General features: G+C 38.9%; 1 protein-coding gene across 7 annotated transcripts; it reads right to left on the bottom strand.

Moving 5' to 3' along the window:
* Positions 1–868: 868 nt before the first annotated feature.
* Positions 869–24,718, bottom strand: LOC108261001 (serine/threonine-protein kinase ICK). Of its 7 annotated transcripts, none has more exons than XM_017461800.3 (14): positions 24,501–24,718; positions 20,837–21,068; positions 18,127–18,181; positions 15,482–15,603; positions 15,288–15,367; positions 14,844–14,976; positions 14,467–14,638; positions 14,109–14,276; positions 12,649–12,906; positions 9,483–9,691; positions 8,946–9,088; positions 4,304–4,411; positions 4,048–4,134; positions 869–1,295 (listed from the first exon to the last, which is right to left on the bottom strand). In XM_017461800.3, exons 2-14 carry the CDS (start codon positions 20,935–20,937, stop codon positions 1,138–1,140), a joined length of 1,794 nt encoding a protein of 597 aa, XP_017317289.1. In that variant the 5' UTR covers positions 20,938–21,068; positions 24,501–24,718; the 3' UTR covers positions 869–1,137. The 7 variants fall into 7 exon arrangements, with proteins under 7 accessions (XP_017317289.1, XP_017317290.1, XP_017317288.1 ...); XM_017461801.3 differs by lacking the exon at positions 24,501–24,718 and adding an exon at positions 23,863–24,039 and having other exon boundaries at positions 20,837–21,083; XM_017461799.3 differs by lacking the exon at positions 24,501–24,718 and adding an exon at positions 23,863–24,039.
* Positions 24,719–25,233: the final 515 nt, after the last annotated feature.

Genomic DNA, 25,233 nt, shown 5'->3' with positions numbered 1-25,233 from the left:
GATAAACTCCTCCAGTGTAAAGTCTTCAGGCGAGAAGAGACATGGTTTTACAGTACCATGACAAGCTGTGTCTCATTGATATTAAGAGATTTTTCAGAGCGTTCCAGACAACATATGAACTGACATTAAGGAATAATTGTTTTATTATTATTGGCAAATCTCTGGTATAAGAAGAATAAAATACTATGGGCCGTTCTGTTATTGGAAAACAATCCACTTCGGGGTGGTAACAGTAACTCTGCTTAGCATCAGGCTGCATCACACCACCCAGTCATTCATTATTTTCCTATAACAATATACCCCCAAGTGTTTTACTACATACTGAAAGTATGTTGGCAGCCACCTATACAAATGTCGGCACATGACGCCCACACATGCTTGTTATACTAGTTATGGCTTTGCATCAATAATTGAAAGATGGCAAGCTCAAATTGCAGAATTGCCAGAGTGCGACCTTTTGAGGAAAGACCTTATGGTGGTATTTCTTTCTGCCCACTTATTTCATAAATATAAAGAGACACAAACCTCTGAGTATAATCATGTTGTTTTCGGTCAGCCATAACAGGAAGCATGTTTATAAAATTCACATACCAAATTTTCTATACTTAAACAAAATGACAGACGCTTACTTTTTCTCATTCAATTATTACTACTTCTTTTTTTTAACGTATTCAAAATTGAATAATTTTAAAGGTGGTAACAAACATGTCAGTAATCAATCAAAGAACACAGTGTTAATTATCTAACATTGCCTAATATACATAACATTTTAGGGAGCAAAGACAAGTTTTTTTTTGCTAAAATGTTTTATAGAAAATAAACAATTTGAAGAGGAAAAGCTGACAAAAGACACATCTACAAACACACATCCAGAAAAGTAAAATAAAGAGCTTTAATATCACCAAATGTACTGACGTAAATGCATACATGTTTTGCAGAGATTATGCAGGATAAAAGAGAAATTTGCAACAGATACACTGACACCACCAGTGAGATTTGTGTGCATATTTTGCAAAATCAATATAAAATCTTCACACAAATGATTTACAAAGCGGAATGTAAAAGATTATTGCTGTATAAGAAGGTATAGATTTCAAATCACAGGGTAGACAAATCAGCACTCATATTGAAAATGGCCTAGCGATGGCCGTATTTGGCAGACCAATCTGTGCGGCCGTGTACGGGCTGCAGAGGAGGCCGAGATCGCATTCCAGGTGTGCTCTTGGTGGGAGACGACACATAGGAGGACGTGCCCATGTGACTATTCGACCTGCTTGATTTCCACGTTGCATAATCTAAGAAATGACAAGTTAATATGAAACAGAATTAAATACAGCTAGATCCCCCCGAAGACATTAAATACATGGGTATAAATGCAGTAATTACACATACTATAGATATTTAAATATACACACAATGCAAAGACATCTGTGCAGAAAGACATCATGACATTCTCCCTACTACATTGAAATCTAAGACTTCCTTTTTCTGTACACAACCATGTGTTATTAAAAAAAAAAAAAAAAAAAAAAAACACCTTATTTGGGGCTTTTTTGTTAATTAGCTTAATCTTGCACTTGGCATATTGTCCTTGTGGGTCAATCGATTGGCTACCCAGCATGGGTAAATTCTCCAATCTAAAGATATTAAATTTAGATAAACAGCACGGCTGGACATTATTTAGATGTCTTCAAAATGATTTAAAAATAAAAACTCTAAACATTGCTTAATTTATAAGTATTCACCCACAGAGTCAATATATAGTGCATTGTCTTTTTGCAGCAATTACAGAGGAGTTGTCTCAGATGTGTCTCTACGAGCTTTGCACATTTAAAATTTGGCATGTTCTACTCAAGTTTTCTTGAACTCTCTCAAATTAAATGGAGAATGCTGGTAGACAGCAATTTTCAGGTCATGAAACAGATTTTCAATTGGATTCAAGTCTGGGTTTTGACTCTTCCAGTCCAAAATACAAACCTTCGTTTTTTCAAGCCATTCCTTTGTAGCGTTTGCCCTGTGATTTGAATAATAAGCAGAAGCAGCTCACTGTCCTTTTGGGAAGTACATTTTTACCAGACACAGATGTCTGGCTTACTGGAACAGGTTCTCCTCAACAATTTGCTTGTATCTGGCTTTATCCATGTTTCCCTTGATGGCAACAAGATTTCTAGTTCCTCCTGCTGTAAAGCAACACCAGAGCATGATGTTACCACCACCATCCTTGATAGTAGGAATGGTGTTACCTGGGTGTTGGGCTGTATTTGGTCTGTGTCAAATGTAACGCTTCACTTTTAGACCAAATGGCTCAAAAATCTTTGGCCAAAAGCTCTCAGATTTGCCTTGTTGTTAACTCCAGGCATTCCTTTATGTTAGCCTTTCTCAGAAGTGGCTTTCTTCTGGCTCTTCTTAAGACAGTGAGCTCTGTAAACCCTTTAGTGTTGTAGCTCGCCTCTTGGACCCTTTTCTGACAACTGCTCTTCCTGCCCATGCTCTCAATTTGGAAGGAAGGCATGATCTTGGTAATGGCTGGGCTGTGCCATATTTTTTCCACTTAAATTTGATTTTTCAATAGAGCAAAAAGAGAAATAATCTCTAGAATGGTGAATATTATAAGGGGGTGGCACAATAAACTCTACATAGATTATGAAAATAAAACAGGTAGAGGCCATGATATTTGAACTTTGGTATATTAAATAACTATTAAATGATTCCATCAGAAATTACACTATATAAACTTTTTTTGTTCCTAGGTAATAAGTGTTATTTCCTAATTGTTTATACTGCAAAAGTATAGAATATGGCTATTAGTCCCCTCAAACTTTGTTTTTGTGGCCAAGACATTAGTATTTTTTAAATTGACCTATTTTCATTGAGAAAACGGGCAAATCTGCAAAAAAAGTCTTTTTTGTTGAGAGATAATCCTATTGTAATGAACAGCATCAAGACATTGCTGGATGCCTTGAAGTATGAGGAGTATGGCTGGGGGGTCATCAGAGACTTTAAAATGGTGGCAGTCCTGATGGGTCTCCAAGGAGGTTTTACCAAGCCTCCCTGCTATCTTTGTTTTTAGGGAGAGCAGGGACACCAAGGTGCATTACCAAAGGCGGGACGGGGAGGAACACCATCATGTGGGAGCCATTGGTACACCACGGCAGGTGCTGATGCCACCACTGCACATTAAACTAGGCCTTATGAAACAATTTTGTCACAGCTCTAGATAAGGAATCGTCAGCCTTCAAGTACCTTCAAGACTTCTTTCATAAGCAGTCTGAGGCAAAAATCCAAAACCAGTGTCTTCGTCAGACTACAGATAAAGAAGATCCTGGAGTGTAAGGAAATCCCAAAGAAGCTCACTAGGAAAGAGAAAGTAGCTGGGAACAGCTTTGTGCTTCGAGGCTTCCTGGGCAATCACAAAGCTGAAAACTATGTGGAGCTGGTTGAGACTCTGTTATGGCACAGTGGGCTGCAGAAAATCTCTCAAAGTCCATATCCTTAACGCTCATCTTAATACATTTTAGGAGAACATGGGAGCAAATGCTTCCACCAGGATATACTGGACTTTGAATGCCGAAACCACAGACAATATAATGAGGAGATTTGGGAGACTACATTTGGGGGCTGATTCAAACTTTAGTATGAATACAAGTTCATTTTGATTCATATGGTGTATTTTTCTGACATAATGTGAACGAATGTCCTGAAAGCAAAGTTTGAGGGGATTAACAGTCATTTTCTATACTTTTGAGGCATAAGCAATAATAATAATAATAATAATAATAATAATAAAACACTTACTACCCAGGAACTAAAATTGAATTGTAACTATTCAATTGAGCTTGTGGTCCCCACTTGTTTTTCATTCCATATTTCATTCACATTTTAAAACCTCTATTATTCTTATTCTGATACCTTTTCATTTCTACAGTAACAACCATCCCATCAGTGACCTTTCCCCTGTAACAGCATGCCCCATCATGTTTTATTTCTTACTTAAGTATGTGACAACTTTCATATAAGCAAATAAGTAATATCAGTTCTGTAACTCACTTGACAGTGTTGAATCAACTGGTGTGAGATGCACTCTTTGGCCAGCTGAACCAATCTCTTTCTTATAAACTGAGGGCACGTATACACCTGAAAAGGTTACAAATGTTTCTAGACTTCCAAAGGTGACAGTCCAAAAACTGAGCAGTTACAAGCAATGCTGATGTTACCTAATGATATCGATTAACATCATGGTATGCTAACTGATAGCTACAGTGCCATAAAGTGCCACACAAAACGTACAGTGTTTGTCTCTTACCATGGTTGCCCGTGATAGGATGCGTTCCTCCGACACTGCTGCCCTCCCACATGTTTCCACTGTAGTCCTTTGCTGCATGAACGGCTACGTTCTTCTTTGTGCTTAACCCTTTCAAATGTGAACACATAATATACAAACTTATTAAATGAAGCATGATCTGAGGACAAACTAAAATGTCAGAATTTACATTTGTTCTGATTACAGCACTTTAGCTACAAATGTTAAATGCCAATTGTGCTTTAAATAAGAGCAGTGTATAATACCAGATGGAGAGCTGACACCCCCTCCTGGACAGTGTGCATGAACTGCAGTTGATCTACAGTGCAGTCTATAAGTAACTAACTGAATGGCGACAAACTATTCTGCTTCAGCTCTGCACTCCAGCACACAAATTAAACACTGATGTGCTGTATTACAGCATTATTTTTTATTTTTTTTAAATACATACTAATCCTGTTTTATAAGAGCAATAAAAAGTACATGGTCATGATCCAAACCAGCAATGCCACCTCAATTGTGAATTATGGCTGTATAGGCATGTATGGCTGCCAGAGGAGCTGAAGCCCTCTCTTCATGTGGTGACAACTAAATGATTTCTGAAGTGTACCAGAAGAATTCTGAAGTATATTAACTGCTCAAATCCAAGCAAAGCCATCAAACCTTACACGTTACAATGCTGTATTTTAATACAGTTTAGACTATGTGATTACAGTGGTCTTTTAAGATTATTACTTGTATGACAAACTGTATGAGATATAGGGTTGGGTATCGTTAAGGTTTTAACGGTATTACTACTCTTACCGATACCTCTTATCGATCCGGTACTTTAACGGTATTCTTATCGGTACTTTTGTGTTGTGTTTTTTATAATTGTGATTTTTTTTATTAAATAAGTTTATTATTATACATCTGTATGTAAACGCGCCAGTGTGAAGGCATTTTTTAGTGTTTAAGATTTATATACTACAGAAAATAATACTCTAAAGATTTATATGTAGATTATTTATAAAGTAACTGAAAGTGATGTGCATTTAATAGCCTAAATGTTTACATACTGATTTATTTCTTTATTTGGGATTTAAAAAACACGTAGAAAATATGTTGAATGCATAATGTCGTTTCACCCGAATGAAATCAACAATGTCAACATAAGGTAAGCAAACCAATTAGTGCGATTTTACATTTATTTTAAATGGTGTGAGCAACGTCGATTCAACATGAATTTAATGAGCAAAAAGATGTTGGATTGATGTCGGAGATGAACATTGTTTCGATGCCGCGACAGACCTTGATTATGCGATGATTTTACATCATTGTTATTTGGGAAGGTTGCTAGCATAAATACTTCACGTAGATGGGGAACCAGAGACAAGCTAGCTAGGCAGTCGAAAACTTTGCATTTCTCTGTCTGTACATAATGCACTTTTGATTGATGCTTTGACGGACTGCTTGTGTTTCTGCCCTTACAAGCAAAAATCTTGTTGCACTTGTGGCAACGAGCGTTGTCTGCATCAACTCTAGTGAAGTGTAACAACACTTTTGAATGTTTGGTTCTCTCCGCCATCATCACATTGTGTATTAAGCGGGAGCATTCATGTTGTGTGTGGACACTCGCTGTTTTGCATGTGACAGACAGCCTCTGCGCGCGAGAGATCTCACTTCTGGATTGCAAATAACGAAAATGTAGACGAATATTTTAATATTATCGCAAATTAGAAATGGTTGTTGAGATAAAATGTGCAAGATAACGTTTATTTAGCAATAATAAATAGGAAATATATTTTAATTTCTCCGGTACCGAAAGCAGAACCGATAGCGTCAGAGTTGATCGATACTACGGTGTTTCATAATTTAGCACCGTGGCCAGTTTAATACCGGGTTTCCCCACCGGGTACCCATCCCTAATGAGATCTGAGTAAAAATCTATAACAGACTTTGCAATAATGTGTACTCCTTGTCCGTTAATTGACAAAGCTCCTCTAATGGTAGATCTGCGATTCCAAAAAATGACATTCTGCTTATTCATCAGTGCAGGTGTTCAGAACAGGTGAACAGGGAAGCATGAAACAGTTTCACATGACAAATTTGAACAGAGCTACATAAATACAAGCTCTTATTCATACTTTACTTTTTTCCATGCTATGCCACTTTCTGTCCTGTCTTGATTATACTACGATTAGACCTTGGACACAATGGCTGCTGGTGAGCACATCACATTATGCATATGCAAGTCCATCGATTTCAGATCTGTAAGATTATAATCAGGTGTTCAAGATTTGGTGCCAGTGATTACAACCTGCTTAGGGAGTGCAGGTGGAACTGGTCTTACTTATACCCCTCTCATATCTAGTGTCTGGTGTTCCCTTTGCTATTGAGGTGTGTGGTGTCATCATGACAAGATCTAAAGAGTTCTGTAAGGCCTTACGAAAAAAGGTTGTGGATGCCTGAGTCTGGCAAGAGATTTAAAAAGATCTCCAAATTATTTTAAATACATCATTCCCCCGTAAGGAAATAATCTACAAATGGAGCAGATTTCAAATGACTGCCAATTTGTCCAGGACTGACCGTCCCATCAAAAACAGCCCAAGAGCAGACCATCTGATGCAAAAAGAAGTCTCCAAGACCCCAAAATTTCATCACAGGATCTGCTAATAAGTCTTGCAACTATTGGTGGCAAAGTGCATGCTTCTACAGTCAAAAAGAGATTGCACAAATTTGACGTGCATGGAGACGTGCCAGGAAATATCCTTTGCAAGACTACAGTTTGCCAATGAGCATATAGGCAAAGGCCAGGCCTTTTGGAATAATGTGTTCTGGACAGACGAATCAAAGATTGAGTTCTGTGGTCACAGTAACAGCAGACATGTTTGGCGCAGACCAAAGACAGCTTTTCAGGAAAAGCACCTCATACCAACAGTGAAGCACGGTGGTGGAAATGTTATGGTGTGGCATTGCTGCCTCAGTGAATGGACAGCTTGCATTCACTGATTGAACTATGAATTTTGCATCATATCAAAGAGTGCTTGGGGATAATGTGAGGCCATCTGTCTGAGAGTTGAAGTTGAACGGAAACTAGAGCATTTAACAGGATCAAAACCTTCAATCATCTTGCAACTGAAAGAATATTGCATGGAAGAGTGGTCAAAAATTCCTGCAAGCTGATGTCAGAGACTGGTTGACAATTATGTAAAATGGCTACAAGACATTATTTCTGCTAAAGGGGGCAATACTAGCTTCTGAGGTCATGGGTGTACTTACTTTTTCACAGAAGAATGTCACATCTATTGATATTTCTGTTGAATAAATGATTGAAAAAGCTCATTTTCCTTGTGGTTTTGTTCAAGTATAACTTTATTAATAGGCACTGTTTCAAAGATGACCAAATGTTTGCTTGTCCAAATATGTAAAAAAAAAAAAAAAAAAAAAAAAAAAAAAAAAAATATTTCCATGGGGTGTACCCATGGAACAACCATGGGGTGTACCCATTCCCTAACAACCATTTAACATCTTAAAATCTATGTGCAGCAGGTACATGCTCTGATTGTTTTCAATTCATTCTGAACAGGTAGCTACTCAAACTTTTGTCAGCTTTAGCATACTGCAAGTATATAGAAACTTTAAAGCTGAGTTACATGGTAAAACACATGGTAACTGCAGGTGTTTGATTTTGGAAAACAGCTTGAGTTAAAGATGCACCGAATGTTCGGCAACCAAAATTATTCGTCCGAAAATAGCTAAAAAGGCACTTTTGGTGTCCGGCCGAATAAGTGAAAAGGCCGAATAAATTTGACCGAACAATGACGTGTTTGATGATGCACCAAATAGCCTAGCAACCAGAGTGAGATGCGCGAATTTCACGACCTCCACTTCAGGCAGCACGCTCGGAGCGATGAGGGGGCACGAGCTACGTGCACGAGCGCATGCTCTTTGGACATTGACAACTGTGACATTGTTTACTATGGACACGTGCGTTTGTTTTGTTTCTGTTCCGGAGTATTCTGTCACGTCGCGAGACGTAAGGGAGTAGAGTACGGAAGCAGGTAAAGACGTAGTTATTTAAGGGAACATAACATTAACAACATATCTAACTATACTATATTTACTATAATACTCTGCAAGGTGTACAGGGACGCGAGCGGTATATATCCCGAATATAATCAGCGAATATAACCATTTTTTGCACTCTTGTCAATGCATTTTTTTGTTGTAGGCTACAGAGTGTTACATTCTTTCAGCAGTTAGTTATAGGCCTACTATAAGCTATTCAAGGGGGGCTCAAAGATGACCACATAAAAATATGTTTATTTTACTAATTTATGTATTTAAAGTTATATTGTGCCTTGGTGGTAGCCTATGCCTGCTGGAACGGGAAAAAAAAATGTTCAGTGTTAAATAAATATTTTGAAATTGTAGTTTTTGTAATTGATTTTTTTTTCTTTGAAAAGCAATACAAAATAGTAAAAATTTAATTTACGCAATGGTGAAAAAAAAAGGTAAAATAAATGGAAAAAACGCGAAAAAACGTACACGGCCTTCGGCCAAGTTTTTCATTGAATTCAATCCGTTTGAAAAACGGCCATCAATTTTCATTTCGGTGCATCCCTAGCTTGAGTGATTTAACTGCAATAGCAAGTGTAAATACCTGGTAAATATCTTGATTGCTTCAAATAATGCTGTTTGGCTGATGCTGTCCTGGATGGCTCCTGGAATGGCAGCACGTTATTTATATTTGCGACTCCTTCACTCCTGACGTTGGACAGACTGAAATCCAAAATGTTTCCCAGCCTGCATAAAGTAATAAAGTGTAACTAGAATGCCAAGTGAAACAGTAATTGAGATTAAACACTTACAATGTCTGCAAGCTGATCCATCACTTCTACTTTAGATTTTAAAGTGTTTATAATATCATTTTATGCAGTCCTATACAACAGTTTTATAGTAAATTTTGGTAACTTGCTTGACTGTAAGTCAAATGTATGTACTCTATAAATGTATTCTCTATAAATAAAAAATATATATACATACACATTTTATATTTATATATATATATATATATATATATATATATATATATATATATATATATATATATATATATATATATATATATAATGTTATAGAAATTAAAAAATTTTGTTTTCTTCTCTCAGAGTATTGCTGGAGACAGCAACCAAATTACCTGTTCATCACATTGCTGTCTCCCTGTAGCCGCTGTTCATTACTGATGAAAATGGGTTTGTTCAGAGTGGTGGTTGTAGTGTCCGTGTCCTCAAAATCATCCCAGTCATATACCTTTAAGACCCGAGTTACATTACCCCACCTCCTCCGGCCTCCTTTAGGCGTCAATAAACTGCTGGACAAGTTAGCATTCTCGGGTTCTGGAGTTAGCTGACACACACAAACACACACAAACACACACACACACACACACACACACACACACACACACACACATAAAAGCAATCACACAACAATCTGTGGTGTGAGATGTACAGTACATTACCACTATTATATTTGTCCTATTTAACATTGATGACATTTTGTGATTCATCTGAAGGGCTTCATCAGTATCTTAAATTTAAAACACACAATACACATCAAAATAATAGGTCTTGGCTAAAACCAATATTCAAGACACATAGGTGTGAAAACTGGCAATTTGGAAAAAGTCTCCAAAAATGAAGCTTCTATGTTCCATATAGAAGCTATAGTAGCATGTTACTTGTCACCAAAGCCAATTTTTTTTGTCTGCTCCAGGGGCAGACAAAAGATAAATTCATTAGTTGCCCAGCATTCAAATAAAAGTCTCAGTGTGCTACCCAGTCCCAAGTTTCTTTTAGCTAATTAAAGGACATTAATACAGAATAAAGGCAACAAGCAAGTACCCTCCACTAATATTGGCACCCTTGGTAAATATGAGCAAAGAAGGCTGTGAAAAATTGCCTTTATTGTTTAACCTTTTGATCTTTTGCTTAAAAAAATTCACAAAAATACTCTGCTTTCATGCATATCAAACAATTGGAAAAAAACAACAACAACAACAACAAAAAAACAACGATCTAACTAAAAAACTAACAAAAACATCTTTGTTAAGTATAGGCGTGCAACAATTATTGCCACCTCTATGCATTCATATGAGAAAAAATATATTTAAAATATTCCCATTGATGTTTAAAATTCTTTTAGTACACCTGGGTGACTACGAACAGGTAATTGTTCAACCATGACTTCCTGTTTCACAGGGGTATAAATATGAGGTAACACATAGGACAAATTCCATTAGTCATTCATAACAATGGGTAAGAGCAAGGAATATAGCTGTGATGTGCGGCAAAACGTTGTTGAGCTTCACAAAATGGGAAGTGGCTATAAGAAAATAGCACAAGCATTGAAAATGCCCATTTCCACCATCAGGGCAATAATTAAGAAGTTCCAGTCAACTGGAAATGTTATGAATCAACCTGGAATTGGATGTGTGTCTATATCGTCTCAACACATTGTGAAGAGGATTGTTTGAGTGGCCAAAAAATCTCCAAGGATCACAGCTGGAGAATTGCAGAAGTTAGTTGTGTCTTGGGGTCAGAAAGTCTCCAAAACTACAATCCAAAGTCATCTACATCACTACAAGATGTCTGGAATGGTTTCAAGAAAATGTCCTCTACTCTCAACCAAAAACAAACTCAAGAATCATCAGTGTGCCAGACACTACTGGAACTTCAATTGGGATCGAGTTCTGTGGTCAGATGAAACCAAAATAGAGCTTTTTGGCAATAAACACCAGAGGAGGTTTTGGCGCACACAGAGAGGTAGCCATATGGAAAAGTACCTCATGCCCACGGTTAAATATGGTGGTGGCTCTTTAATGTTTAGGGGCTGTTTTTCTGCCAGAGGACCTGGACATTTTGTTAGAATACATGGCATCATGTACTCTATCAAATAACAACAGATATTAAATGAAAACCTGACTGCCTCTGCCAGAAAGCTTAAAATGGGCCATGGTTGGATCTTCAAGCAGGACAATGATCCAAAACATACATCAAAATCAATACAAAAATGGTTTACTGAGCACAAAATAAAGATCCTGCCATGGCCATCCCAGTCCCCTGACCTGAAACCCATAGAAAACCTGTGGGGTGAACTGAAGAGGAGAGTCCACCAGCATGGACCTCGAAATCTGAAGCATCTAGAGAGATTCTGTATGGAGGAATGGTCTCAGATCCCTTGCCATGTATTCTCCAACCTCATCAAGAATTATTGGAGAAGCCTCAGAGCTGTTATCTTGGCAAAGGGAGGTAGCACAAAGTATTGACTAAAAGGGTGCCAATAATTGTTGCACACCTATAGGTTTAAAAATAAAGACAATTTTTCACAGCCTTCTTTGCTCATATTTACCAAGGGTGCCGATATTAGTGGAGGGCACTGTATATGATTGGGCAGCGTATTGTGTTTGGGCCCTTAACAAAAGTCAACGTGGTTCTCTGTCCTGGCATTGCATGTAAAAGCTGCACGTAAAAGTCTGGTTTCCTTCTTCATTTTTCAATTATCCATTAATTACTCTTATGATTGAAACAATTTCTAAGAGATTATATATTTTGATCATATACTCACTGACCACTTTATTAGGAATACCCATACACCTACTCATTCAAGCATTTATCCAATCAGCCAATCGTGTAGCAGCAACACAACTGCATAAAATCATGCACCAGCTTCAGGCTACAGTGGGCAGGTGAAGATTGTAAAAAGACCAAGCCATGCATTTCCAATCTTCAACTGACCAGTTTGGCTGAGCCCACTGAACTGAGTGCTCACTGTACCCTCAGATTCCTGTTCTTGGCTGACAGGACTGGAACCAGATGTAATCTTCTGCTGTTGTAGCCAGTCTGCCATAAGGTCATACAATGTCTGATGTTTTGTGTATTGTGAGATGCTTTTCTGCTCGCTATGGTTCTAAAGAGTGGTTATTTGAGCTACCAAAGCCTTTCTTGTCAGATTGGTATCTGGTCAAAAGAACTGCTGATGGGTTTTTTTGTTTTTCACACCATGGTGTGTAAACCCTAGAGATTGTTGTGTGTGAAAATCCCAGGAGAGCTACAGTTTTACAGTGCTTTTAGGCCCTGCACTGCTGCCACATGATTGTCTGACTGGATAATAGCATGACTAGCATGGGACATGTGTTCCTGTTGAATTGGTCTGTAAGTATAGGTGGTGTTAAGGTGGCGCCAAGTTTGAAAATAATTTTTTTCACTTTTCCAAAATATTTTGACTTACATGAAAAAAGAAAGAAAGAAAAAAAGGTGCCTTATGAGATGGAACTAACACACAAACACAGTGGCATTGTTCACCTTGCTCTGCAAGCCTTTGTCATGTATTAGAGGAAAGCGTCTCTGCACTGCCCTGTCCATCTTGACCTCTGCCCTTTCTGGTCTTTTAGGAGGCTCTGGAAGGTGCTGTGGTTGATGGGCTGTATGAGGTAAGGTGAGTGGTGGGATCTGAGGAAGAGGTTCAGGCCTGAGTTGCAGAGGCTGTGTTTGTCCTTGGTCCTGGATCTGCTGTGGTGTGCCTAGAACTTGACCCACCTGAAAGTAGGGATAGCGCAGGGCCTGGAATTTGAACAGCATCATGAGCCGGGGTTAGAAGATGAGGAACGGTGATTTTAGTGTTTACATCTGATAAGACTGTGTAACAACATTTTTGTGCATCATGATATCACTTTTCGTAGGGTTGACGGTTCAATTCCCGGCCCATGTGACTCCACATGCCGAAGTGTCCTTGGGCAAGACACTGAACCCCAAGTTGCTCCCAATGGCAAGCTACCGTTGGTGTATGTGTGTGAATGGGTGAATGAGGCACAGTGTAGCGCTTTGGAAGCGCTAAGGATAAAAAAGCGCTATATAAGTGCAGACCATTTACCAATTTCAAGGTCACATTTTCCTAGAGGATGATGATATAGAACACTGCAGTGGTGTTGTGCAGTATAATAACTCAGACCTGCCAACCATGAAGAAGAAGAAGAATGTCAAATTGAGTTCTTCTCAATGCGGGAATTGAGTAAATGTAAAAACACATTACACAGAATAAAACAGCACATTTTCCATACAGTCCTTTTACAAATCTCTTGTCTAATCTACCTTGTACAAGCCTTGTAGAGTGCTGCTTGGACTCATCCGAGTACTTTAAATTATTTGCAAAAAACGTTAGATTTGACACTTCGCTGTACCCTATTTAACTGTTGTGGTCAAAATTTTCCTGGATGAATGCGATTGAAAATGCATTTTGAATTCTACTGTATCCGTAATAAATATAGTTATATATTTATAGCAATCATGTTAGCTTCTCATAATCATTTCTAATAATAATAATAATAATAATAATAATAATAATAACAACAATAATAATAATGTTAGCCATGTTAAACATACAATGATAGATTTTGTTCCATATTAATGAATTCAAAACATTCTCTGTTTACTGTGACAGAAAGCATCATTGCATCGATCGAGTGGGAAAACTGAGTCGAGGCGAGTGCACCGGCCTACACATTACTAATGTGAGACAAGGGAAGGGGAGCAGCTTCTAGGGGGGATCAGTTAATATCGGCGAGTTCAAAACACCCAGGCAACTGTCAATCATTCCAGATTCATATGTCGATTGGCTCATCTGCTCGTTGTAGTAGGGAGAAAATTACTCCGCATTAACTAGTACCAGCATACTCCGAAATGCAGAGCTCCTATAGAAAATGTTGTAAGGTTGACCGGTTTGAATACTTTTTTTTTTTTTACAAGTATTTTAAACTTTGTGTTACCTGGCAGGCTGCTGGCCGTTTTTTAGGGTCCCACTGTAACAGGTCTCTCATCAGCCGAATGGCTTCGGAGCCGGCGCTGGGGATCAGGGTGGCTAGACTGGTGGGCACGCACTGTGGCCAGCGGAAACTCATGGAGGCAGCCAGCTGGCATCCTTCAGGCCAGTCGTTCTACATGGTCAAAGGTACACATCAAATGCTCACAAAATTGCACAACTAAAGAATAAATCATTTAATAAATTTAGCTTGAAATTGAAATCATTTTCAAAAATTTTATATTTGACTAGTCCTGGAGTATAATATTTCATCAAGTATCAAGTATCTTATCTAAGTATTTTATCAAGTATCATTTGATTACTACCTTTCTCGGAGTTCCCAAAACCTGGCAGATCTTGAAAATAGTGTCCACCTCACTGGAGCCAGGAAACAGAGGTCTGAGCGTGTAGAGTTCAGCCATGATACAGCCTACGGCCCACTGGTCTATAGGAGAGCTGTAGCTTGTGGACTTGAGAAGCACTTCTGGGGCTCGGTACCTAAATTAATGAAAAATCAGTAGATCAGTAAAGAGAAATGTATGTATTGTGTCTAAGAAAATGCAACCCGAAATAAATGTAGAATAATACTGCTTTGAGTCTGCAATTCTACATTGTACAGCCAGTGCTGTTACATATTCATGACATCACGGTCACCTAAATGATCACAAGAGATTTCTAAGAGCAAAAAAAGAGGAAAAGTTACCATCTTGTCGACACATAGTCAGTGTAAGGAGGACGAGATCGTATCTCTCGAGCTAGTCCAAAGTCAGCAATTTTCACAAGCTCAGGACCCATGCACAAAACATTCTCTGGCTTCATGTCTCTATGAAAAAAGCCTAAACGCAAGGCAAAACAGATTAATGGGCAATGTTTGATTATTACAGACAAAGCTAGGAATGGCAAATTCTTAGGAAAAAATGTTCAGCATCAGCTCTTTAGTATTAACAGTGTTTCTTACCACAAAGGCTTCTGAAATATTTCAGTTCTGATGAACACTTCTTATTTTTGATGAAATAGTCGTTTCAGGAAAGTTGCACTTAATTTAATTTAATTTTAAATATGAAGGCACAGCAATTAATGGATTATTTGTTCTCTGAATTCTGTTTGGCAGGTTATTAGAAGAGAAAGCTTTGTTTGTGAAACACACCGTGTTTATGAATGAAGGCAAGTCCCTGTAGAATCTGAAACATGATATTCCTCACTGCAGACTCAGGAAACATGCGTGTTCTGGAAAAATAAGAGGAAAAAAAAAACACAGCTGAGTAGTATACTTTACGTCTATTTTGAGAATGTTATGAAACCTGTAGTCTGTGGTCTACACCTCCTCATTTTATTGGATACCTTTCCTTCATCAGCTGATAGAGGTTCTCCTTCATATACTCAAACACAAAGTAGAGCTGATCATTTTCCCGGATGACCTCCTTCAGCTTGATCACGTTGGCATGGTTGAGTTTCTTCAGGGACTGGGAATGAAAGAAATCACTAGTTTAACCATCAATATCACACACTCAACAAACCCCTGAATCTGAACATTTCAAATAAAAAAGGAGGTTATTATAGACAGGCCATGGAAATAAAACAGGGTGCTGATGATGCCAAATGAACTGTTTATAGGGTTTTATCAAATATAATTGTCCATTGTAGCCTAAACCCAAAAGAGTGAGATCTGAATTTAATATAAGCAGCATACACACATCAGCGACTTTATTAGGAACACCATACTAATACTATATGCACTGTGCTGCTGCTACGTGATTGGCTGACAGATTAATTGCATGAATGGGCAGGTATTCCTAATAAAGTGGCCAGTGTATTCTTAGGGTAAAAGAATAATCTGTAAGTAGACCTGTGCTGATATGTGACTATGCGATATACGGAGACAACACTAAACACAGTACAGACAAAATATCTTGGAATCTGTTCTTATATTTACATAGTTCAGCTTTAATCAGTGAGACCTGTGCTAGTATAATGACCTTTATAATTAAATGATATTGCAAACCAATAATAAAGAACTGTACATCAGCACATGCCTATTTATAAGCTGTGTAATTCCATGCATTGGAAAGAATTCATCATCTAGTAATTGTACTTGATAGGCTGCCTGCTTGATCACATGCCCTTTTATAGGATTAATACAGGGACAACTGGAGTTAGAAGCACTGCAATTTCAAGACACACAGACAAGCACACCAAGTCACCTAGTATCTTCACTGTGCAGCTGCAGAAATTTGTTTAAAATACATGTTTTTTTGGTATGCCAGCAGTTATGGACAAAAAACAAAAACAAACAAGTGACAAAACATAATCATAAGAAATGTAAGAACGTTTATTCCCCACACCTTCAGAGCAGCTGAATCCAAACATTACAACATAAGAAATTATTTGTAGAGTGGTGCTTGAAAGTCTCTTTAGAATTTTCAATATTTCTGCATATATATATGACCTAAAACATCATTACATTTTCACACAAGACCTAAAGGTAAACAAAGAGAACCCAATTAATCAAATGAGAGAAAAATATTATACTTGGTCATTTATTTATTCAGGAAAATGATCCAATATTACATATCTGTGAGTGGCAAAAGTATGTGAACCTTTAGAATTAGCAGTTCATTTGAAGGTGAAATTAGAGTCAGGTGTTTTCAATCAGTGGGATGAAAATCAGGTTTGAGTGAGCACCCTGTTTTAAAGATCAGGGATCTTCACAACACATGTGCATGGAAGTATATCATGGCATGAACAAAGGAGATTTCTAAGAACTTCAGAAAAAGAGTTGTTGATGCTCAACAGGCTGGAAAGGGTTAGAAAACCATCTCTAAAGAGTTTGGACTTCACCAATGCACAGTCAGACAGATTGTGTACAAATGGAAGAAAATTAAAGACCATCATTACCCTCCCTAGGAGTGGTCTAATAGTCCACGAGGTCACAAAGCAACCTAGAGTAACTTTTAAGCAACTAAAGGCCTCTCTTACACTGGCTAATGTTAATGTTCATGAGTCCACCATCAGGAGAACACTGAACAACAATGATGTGCATGGCAGGGCTGCAAGGAGAAAACAACTACTCTCCAAAAACATTGCGAACCTTCTGCATTTTGCTAAAGATCATGTGGACAAGCCAGGATGTTAAAATAGAACTTTTTGATTTAAATGAGAAGGGTTATATTTGGAGAAAGGAAAACACTGCATTCCAGCATAAGAACCTTATCCCATCTGTGAAACATGGTGGTAGTAGTAGCATCATGGTTTGGACCTGTTTTGCTGCATCTGGGCCAGGACGGCTTGCCATCAATGACGGAACAATGAATTCTGAATTATACCAGCAAATTATAAAGGAAAATGTCAGGACATCTGTCTGTGAACTGAATCTCAAGAGAAAATGGGTCCTGCAGCAAGACAATGACCCTAAGCACATGCGTTGTTCTATCAAAGAATGGTTAAAGAAGAATAAAGTTAAAGTTTTGGAATGGCCAGGTCAAAGTCCTGACCTTAATCCAACAGAAACATTGTGGAGGGACCTGAAGCAAGTAGTTCATGTGAGGAAATCCACCAACATCCCAGAGTTAAAGCTGTTCTGTACTGATGAACATGCTAAAAATTCCCACAAGTCAATGTGCAGGACTGATCAACAATTACCAGAAACTTTTAGTTGTGGTTATTGCTGCACAAGGGGGTCACACCAGATACTCAAAGCAAAGGTTCACATACTTTTGCCACTCACAGATATGTAATATTGGATCATTTTCCTGAATAAATAAATGACCAAGTATAATATGTTTGTCTCATTTGTTTAATTGGGTTCTCTTTATCTCAAATGTGAAAATCTGATGATGTTTTAGGTCATATTTATGCAGATATATAGACAATTCCAAAGGGTTCGCAAACTTTCAAGCACCACCCTATGTGGGAGTGCATTCAGAGAGATGAATGCATGACATGATAGAACTTTTTTTTTTTTGCATCTTCACAACAATTGTACTTACCTTGACCTCTCTGAGATTGATGCACTCCTCCCAGGAATAGAATTTCCTTTTCATTCTGCATAATGAAATAAAATACATGTATTATCTCACAAAAGTGAGTATACGCCTCACATTTTTGTAAATATTTGATTATATCTTTTCATGTGACAACACTAAAGAAATGACACTTTGCTACAATGTGAAGTAGGGAGTGTACAACCTGTGTAACAGTGTAAATTTGCTGGCCCCTCAAAATAACTCAACACACAGCCATTAATGTCTAAACCACTGGCAACAAAAGTGAGTACACCCCTAAGTGAAAATGTCCAAATTGTCGATATTTTGTGTGGCCACCATTATTTTTCTGCCTTAACCCTCTTGGGCATGAAGTTCACCAGAGCTTCACAGGTTGCCACTGGAGTCCTCTTCCACTCCTCCATGAAGACATCACGGAGCTGGTGGATGTTAGAGACCTTGTGCTCCTCCACCTTCTGTCTGAGGATGCCCCACAGATGCTCAATAGGGTTTATGGTCACCTGGTTGCCGCCACACACGCTTGATATCACCTGAACCAAATAAGTTTATCTTGGTCTTATCAGACCACAGGACATGGTTCCAGTAATCCATATCCTTAGTCTGATTGTCTTCAGCAAACTGTTTGCGGGCTTTGTTGTGCATCATCTTTAGAAGAGGCTTCCTTCTGGAACGACAGCCATGCAGACCAATTTGATGTAGTGTACGGCGTATGGTCTGAGCACTGACAGGCTGACCCCCCACGCCTTCAACCTCTGCAGCAATGCAGGCAGAACTCATACATCTATTTCCCAAAGACAACCTCAGGATATGACGCTGAGCATGTGCACTCAACTTCTTTGGTAGACCATGGCGAGGCCTGTTCTGAGTGGAACCTGTCCTGTTAAACCGCTGTATGGTCTTGGCCACTGTGCTGCAGCTCAGTGTCAGGGTCTTGTTCTTCTTATAGCCTAGGCCATCTTTATGTAGAGCAACAATTTTTTTTCAGATCCTCAGAGAGTTCTTTGCCATGAGGTGCCATGTTGAACTTCCAGTGACCAGTATGAGGGAGTGTGAGAGCGATAACACCAAATTTAACACACCTGCTCCCCATTCACACCTGAGACCTTGTAACACTAACAAGTCACATGACACCGGGGAGGGAAAATGTTTAATTGGGCCCAATTTGGACATTTTCACTTAGGGGTGTACTCACTTTTGTTGCCAGCGGTTTAGACATTAACGGCTGTGTGTTGAGTTATTTTGAGTGGACAGCAAATTTACACTGTTACACAAGCTGTACACTCACTACTTTACATTGTAGCAAAGTGTCATTTCTTCAGTGTTGTCACATGAAAAGTTATAATCAAATATTTACAAAAATGTGAGAGGTGTACTCACTTTTGTGAGATACTGTATATATACACATTCTAATTCATGAACACTGATGATAAAAAATAATACAACAGTAACACACTAACCATGAACACACAGCCTGCAAAAACAAACCCTGCTGGATATAAGGACTAAAAGAATACAAATGGCCACAATCTTGTTTTCCTTGTGCATCCCCCTGTGGTGAATCATGAACTCCACAGCTGTTTGGCAGTCCATGATTTAGCATTCTTTTGACATGAAAAGTATCAGGCAGAAGAACATCAACAGTTGATCAAAGTGTGCTAAATAGTAAAAAAAAAAAAACACTTTATTCTGATGACCTGATTACAATCTTGACGACCTGATCATGGATGCATTTGCGAGAGCAGTATTTTTTCATCACATTAATTCATTTCAGATTAGTCGACTATGTAATCCTGTGCTGCCAACCCAAATTCCTTAAAACGTAAATACTCCATTGAGTTAAATCAGTGGAACACTCCAGTGCTACTGTTCATGTCCCTTCTCCCATAATAACATCCTGTTCAAGTTAAAAATAGAGCAAACCCTAAACTGTGGCTTTCAGAAGACTGACAGATGGCTACATAATCACAGTAATGGGAGGCTTTAAACCCTGGATTCCTCCACATCTGAAGCACCAGTTATCATCTTAAATGAGTTCGCTACTTGACTGGTTAGAAGATACACTGCTACATTTTTATACTCAAGCTTACTGAAAAGGCACTGGCAATCACTAGCTGCCTGCTTCAAAACACAGAAAGCTTCAAATGCCAAGAGTTCTCAAAACCTCTCAAGATACTACAATGGCCTCATTCTGGTGCTTAGACAGGTTAGGTAAGGGGCTCTGTGCTTTGTCAGTCTTGGTGTGAGTCTCTACGCTCTGCTAATTTGGGTCCATGTTGCTGCACTCAACTTGCCTTGGTCTGGAGCTCTGCACCCAGCTAGACTTGGTCCAGGTCACTGTACTCAGCCTTTCTCGGTCTGCGGCTCTGTGCTCGCCTAGTCTCGGTCTGGTGCGGCTCTGTGCTCGCCTAGTCTCGGTCTGGTGCGGCTCTGTGCTCGCCTAGTCTCGGTCTGGTGCGGCTGTGCTCGCCTAGTCTCGGTCTGGTGCAGCTCTGTGCTCGCCTAGTCTCGGTCGGATGCGGCTCTGTGCTCGCCTAGTCTCGGTCTGGTGCGGCTCTGTGCTCAGCTAATCTCACAGCCACAGCCGAGAGTTTCTTCAGTGAGCTACATTTTATACAACATTATTTGTGAATGTGGCCCTGATCCTCATACCAACTCAGCAAATAAAGACAGAAAACATTAGAACAGCTCGACTCACTTCTTAATGGCGACAAGCTCACCAGACTCCAGGCAGCGGCTCAGTGTGACTGAGCCAAAGGTGCCGTCGCCAAGTTGCTGGAGGGCAGCGTATCGGTTCATAGTGCTGTTTTCTTTCTCAGCATGACATGCAGTTGTACCTGGCACCTGTTCGATGGCCGCTCAAATGCAGCCAGGGTCTGTGGTTTGAGTGACACGCCTTGAAGTCATGATGTTCGTGTGCACACCACCACCTGCAAAGTAACAGACTGACAGGGTCAACAGACAATTTGAGGATGGTCTGAGGAGTGGATACGCACACAGTAACATTTTAATGAAGATGAAACCAGTTTTAGACTGAAATTAAGATGATCCCAAAAATATTGTGATTATATAATTAAAAAGATTAGATGATGACACACCTGCGATTAATGAAAATGGATGCAGACTTTAATGTGGTGAAGGCCAGGATTTTCTTTTATTTTGCTTTACCTTTGCTTTAGGTCTCAGTGCTCGCACAACTATATTGCTCTGATACACAACAGTATATCTACACACTCCGAATATCTTTGTGTACATGCAGACGTTTTTACTGACCACCCTCTCTTTTACTGGGATCATCTTACGCAGTCAGATAACATGTTCCTTTTACATTGCTAACATTAAAGGAGCAATCCTGCCTAAACTTTTCTATTAATCTTTGTGATTATGTGATAAATCCACAATGCCACTTGACTGCCTGATAATACTAATGCCAGTGGGATTTAACCCTTACATCATCTCTACTTAAAGAGAGTGATGCAGCAGTGCTTTATTACATTAGTCTGTCCTGCTTTCTCATCTCCTCACTTGCACTCTGCTTAAACAGAGCAGGTTCCAAAGCTTCAACTTTCAAGCTAACACCACCATCAAAAGCATCACGCTCGTCATCTCGTAGATCTGTCACTCGCCTGTACTCTGCTGTAACTCTGCACAACCTTGTCATACTTGTCAATTTTATTATTGCCCCTGCTGCTACATTGAATTCCTCATTAATACCATACTGAGCTGCGAGTGAGAAAAGAAGCTCTTATCCCTCATGTCTGAGATGTTTGCTGATATGTTTTCTGCTGTTAAGTGCCATCAGCCCTATCTGGACAGGATTACATTTACATGGTGTTCTGGGGTAATTTCCTATTTTACAGAAGCTCCAATGTGATCTGATTTCCAACCAGTTCGGCCATATTGGTGTTTTTCTCGTCCTCTGAGAAAATTACAGTCTGAATTACTTACTATTTTTCGCCAAACCCGGCGGTTGTCTGATAATTTTAGTCCCGTCTGAATACACGCGTCCGTGATGCAGCTGTTGCCTCACGTTGAAAAAAATAAAATGATGTCCAACTGCTGGTACTTGCTGTATTTAGTCTCATAGTGCATGTATCAGATTTTTGAAACTTTGCAGACTTTTTACATTCACAAACAGCTATATAACACACTACATGAAAGGTAATATTAGAAAAAACATAACAGTGCACCTATTATGGTTTTTAAAATATTACCTTTAAAGCCTTTGTGAGTTACAAAACAAAAAATGTATGCTTTTTTTTTTTTCCTTTTACACTTTGTGATTATTGTTTTATTGTATTTTGAAACTGTTTCTGGAATGTTGGCCAAAACTGAAATAAGTAGTGATGTGAACGTACGTTCATTTTGAGCGAATCTTTAATACAACTCAATAACAACGGGTTGTCTCTGAGAGTGATTCATTCATTTTTGACCACGCATGCACTGCAACATTCCCATAGGTTCTGTACAGGAAACAGAAATGATTAGCTCACCTCTCGAGTCTTCTGGTTCGTTCATTACGTCACAGCCCCACTGCATTCAGCCTATGGGTCGGTTACAGGATGAACGAATGACTCGAACCAAAGACTCGAGAGGTGAACTAATCATTTCTGTTTCCAGGGAACAGACGTGACAAAAAAATCGTCATTGGCTGCATTAGCCTATAATTTATTTTTTATTCCAAATATGATCAACGTTTGTGTAAGTACTAGATGTGTTGGGAATTTAACATGTAACATTTTAATTATATTCTGCACAAATGAACGAAATGACTCAGAAAAAAGATCCGTTCATTTTTCTGAACGAAATTCAAAGATCCGAGTCAGGTAAATGATCCGAACTTCCCATCACTACTTGTGATTGGTGCATGATCATATGACCACGTGACCCTGATAAATTAATCCAATCCAAATAGGGCTAATGTAACCTAGCAATGTACCACTGTGACGTCAGAGCAGCACACAACCGCTACCTTCTGATGGGAATAATAAAAAACCAGCATCACTAACCACGTTATCACCGGCAACATCACTAACCACATTATCACAGCAGTATCACTAACCACATTATCACAGCAGTATCACTAACCACGTTATCACCGCAGTATCACTATCCACGTTATCACAGCAGTATCACTAACCACATTATCACCGCAGTATCACTAACCACAATATCACAGCAGTATCACTAACCACATTATCACAGCAGTATCACTAACCACATTATCACAGCAGTATCACTAACCACATTATCACAGCAGTATCACTAACCACAATATCACAGCAGTATCACTAACCACAATATCACAGCAGTATCACTAACCACATTATCACAGCAGTATCACTAACCACAATATCACAGCAGTATCACTAACCACATTATCACAGCAGTATCACTAACCACATTATCACAGCAGTATCACTAACCACATTAAATATACTGATGGCGTAATATTTGTTATAAAGGTTTCCTTTATATGTACGAAGTAATGATAGCGTCCAGCAGTGTTTTAGCTCAGGCTAAAGCCACCTAAAATAAGAAATAATAGTATTGTGGCAAAATATATGACGCTACATATAACCCAGTTGCGGTCTGTATAATATCTGAGAGATTAACATCAGTGCTGTGTTAGTGATGTTAGATCAAATTCTGCGATTTATTCATACACCCGCTAACAGTAGCTACACTGCCCGTAGTGTGGCACGTTAACTTCAGATTATTTACCTGTCGTGCATCATAGCCAGTCCAATCTCTGGGTGTAACGTTACTCTAATCCCATCTGTAAATCTCAGTGTAACAACAGAAAGCACCGCCGTCCCTAACAACTGCCAGAGTGAGTCATACAACAAACAAACAAAAACAAATAATCCGTTCTCCCGGCACACCCGTCTTCAGACAAGCCCCGCCTCCTGGATTACAATTGGGTAGGACTTGCAATACGAATTTACTATTAGCCTATCCAACGCAGGGACAGGACGGTATTAGCCAATCATATAGTAGGATTTATATACGTCTGGACTACAGGTGGGAAAAGGATAAGTAAGGAAAGAGGAAGGCTGCGTTCCAAACTGTGTACTACCGCACTACAATAAGTACACTACATACCGTTTCTGGCATACTGTTCATTTTAGTGCGTAGTATTGCAGGTTGGGACGTGGCCATTAACAGGCTTGCAGCAGTTTTAAGTTATAGGGAGTAAGTAGTAACTGTAGTGACTTGTGACTGATAACATTTAAAGTCAAATTAGCACGCGCAATGTCAGATTAGTATTGATCCAGGTAAATACAGCACTGAAAATATCGCGTGTTTAGGAATCAAAATCTTTTCGAACAGCTCGAAACATACTTCTGTTTAACACTCACCTTATAACAGAGAAAAGTTTTCTTCTGAATAGTTGAAACGGAGCATCACTGACTGTTGCTCTGCACTAACGATGCAGTTGTAAAGAATGATTAATATTCTGCTGAACAACTGTATTGTAAAAGGTGACACAAATTTTGGCATAGTGACTACGTCACGGATTCCATTCGATTCATTTAAGACGCCATGCGATGCTCAGAATATTCGCTGTTCCATAATTCCAAACTTCCACACAGTGGAGAGAACATTGTTTAATTGGAGTGATGAGAAATGTATGATTCATCATTTGTGTAATGACGTGACAACGACATGCTGTTACATTATGTATGACCGCTAGATGGCAGTCGAAGCACACAAACGAGTTCATTATTCATCCATTCATTAATTCGGGGCCGTTTCTGAACATTTCTCAGGACCCCCCAACGATAATAATCACATTATTTTATATGCAATAATGAACAGAAATAATACTTTATTATCTTGGATGAAGTTTACTAAACAGTTTTATAAACAATAAAATAAAAACCTCAGAACAAGGACTAGGAGGAATGGTGGTTTAGTGGTTAGTACGTTTGCCTCACATCTCTGGGCTTGGGGGTTCAATTCCCACATGTAGCCCCTATCTTGGGTGAATAACACATACCTTTAATGTATTCTTGGTTTTGTGATTTAATCCCTGTTCATCTTTTGATCTTTGCCGTGTTAATCAGACACCTCTTTGGATTAGCATTTGAT

This window comes from Ictalurus punctatus, chromosome 29, assembly GCF_001660625.3.
Source record: "Ictalurus punctatus breed USDA103 chromosome 29, Coco_2.0, whole genome shotgun sequence".
NCBI lineage: Eukaryota > Metazoa > Chordata > Actinopteri > Siluriformes > Ictaluridae > Ictalurus > Ictalurus punctatus.
This window is presented reverse-complemented; position numbering and strand designations above follow the sequence as displayed.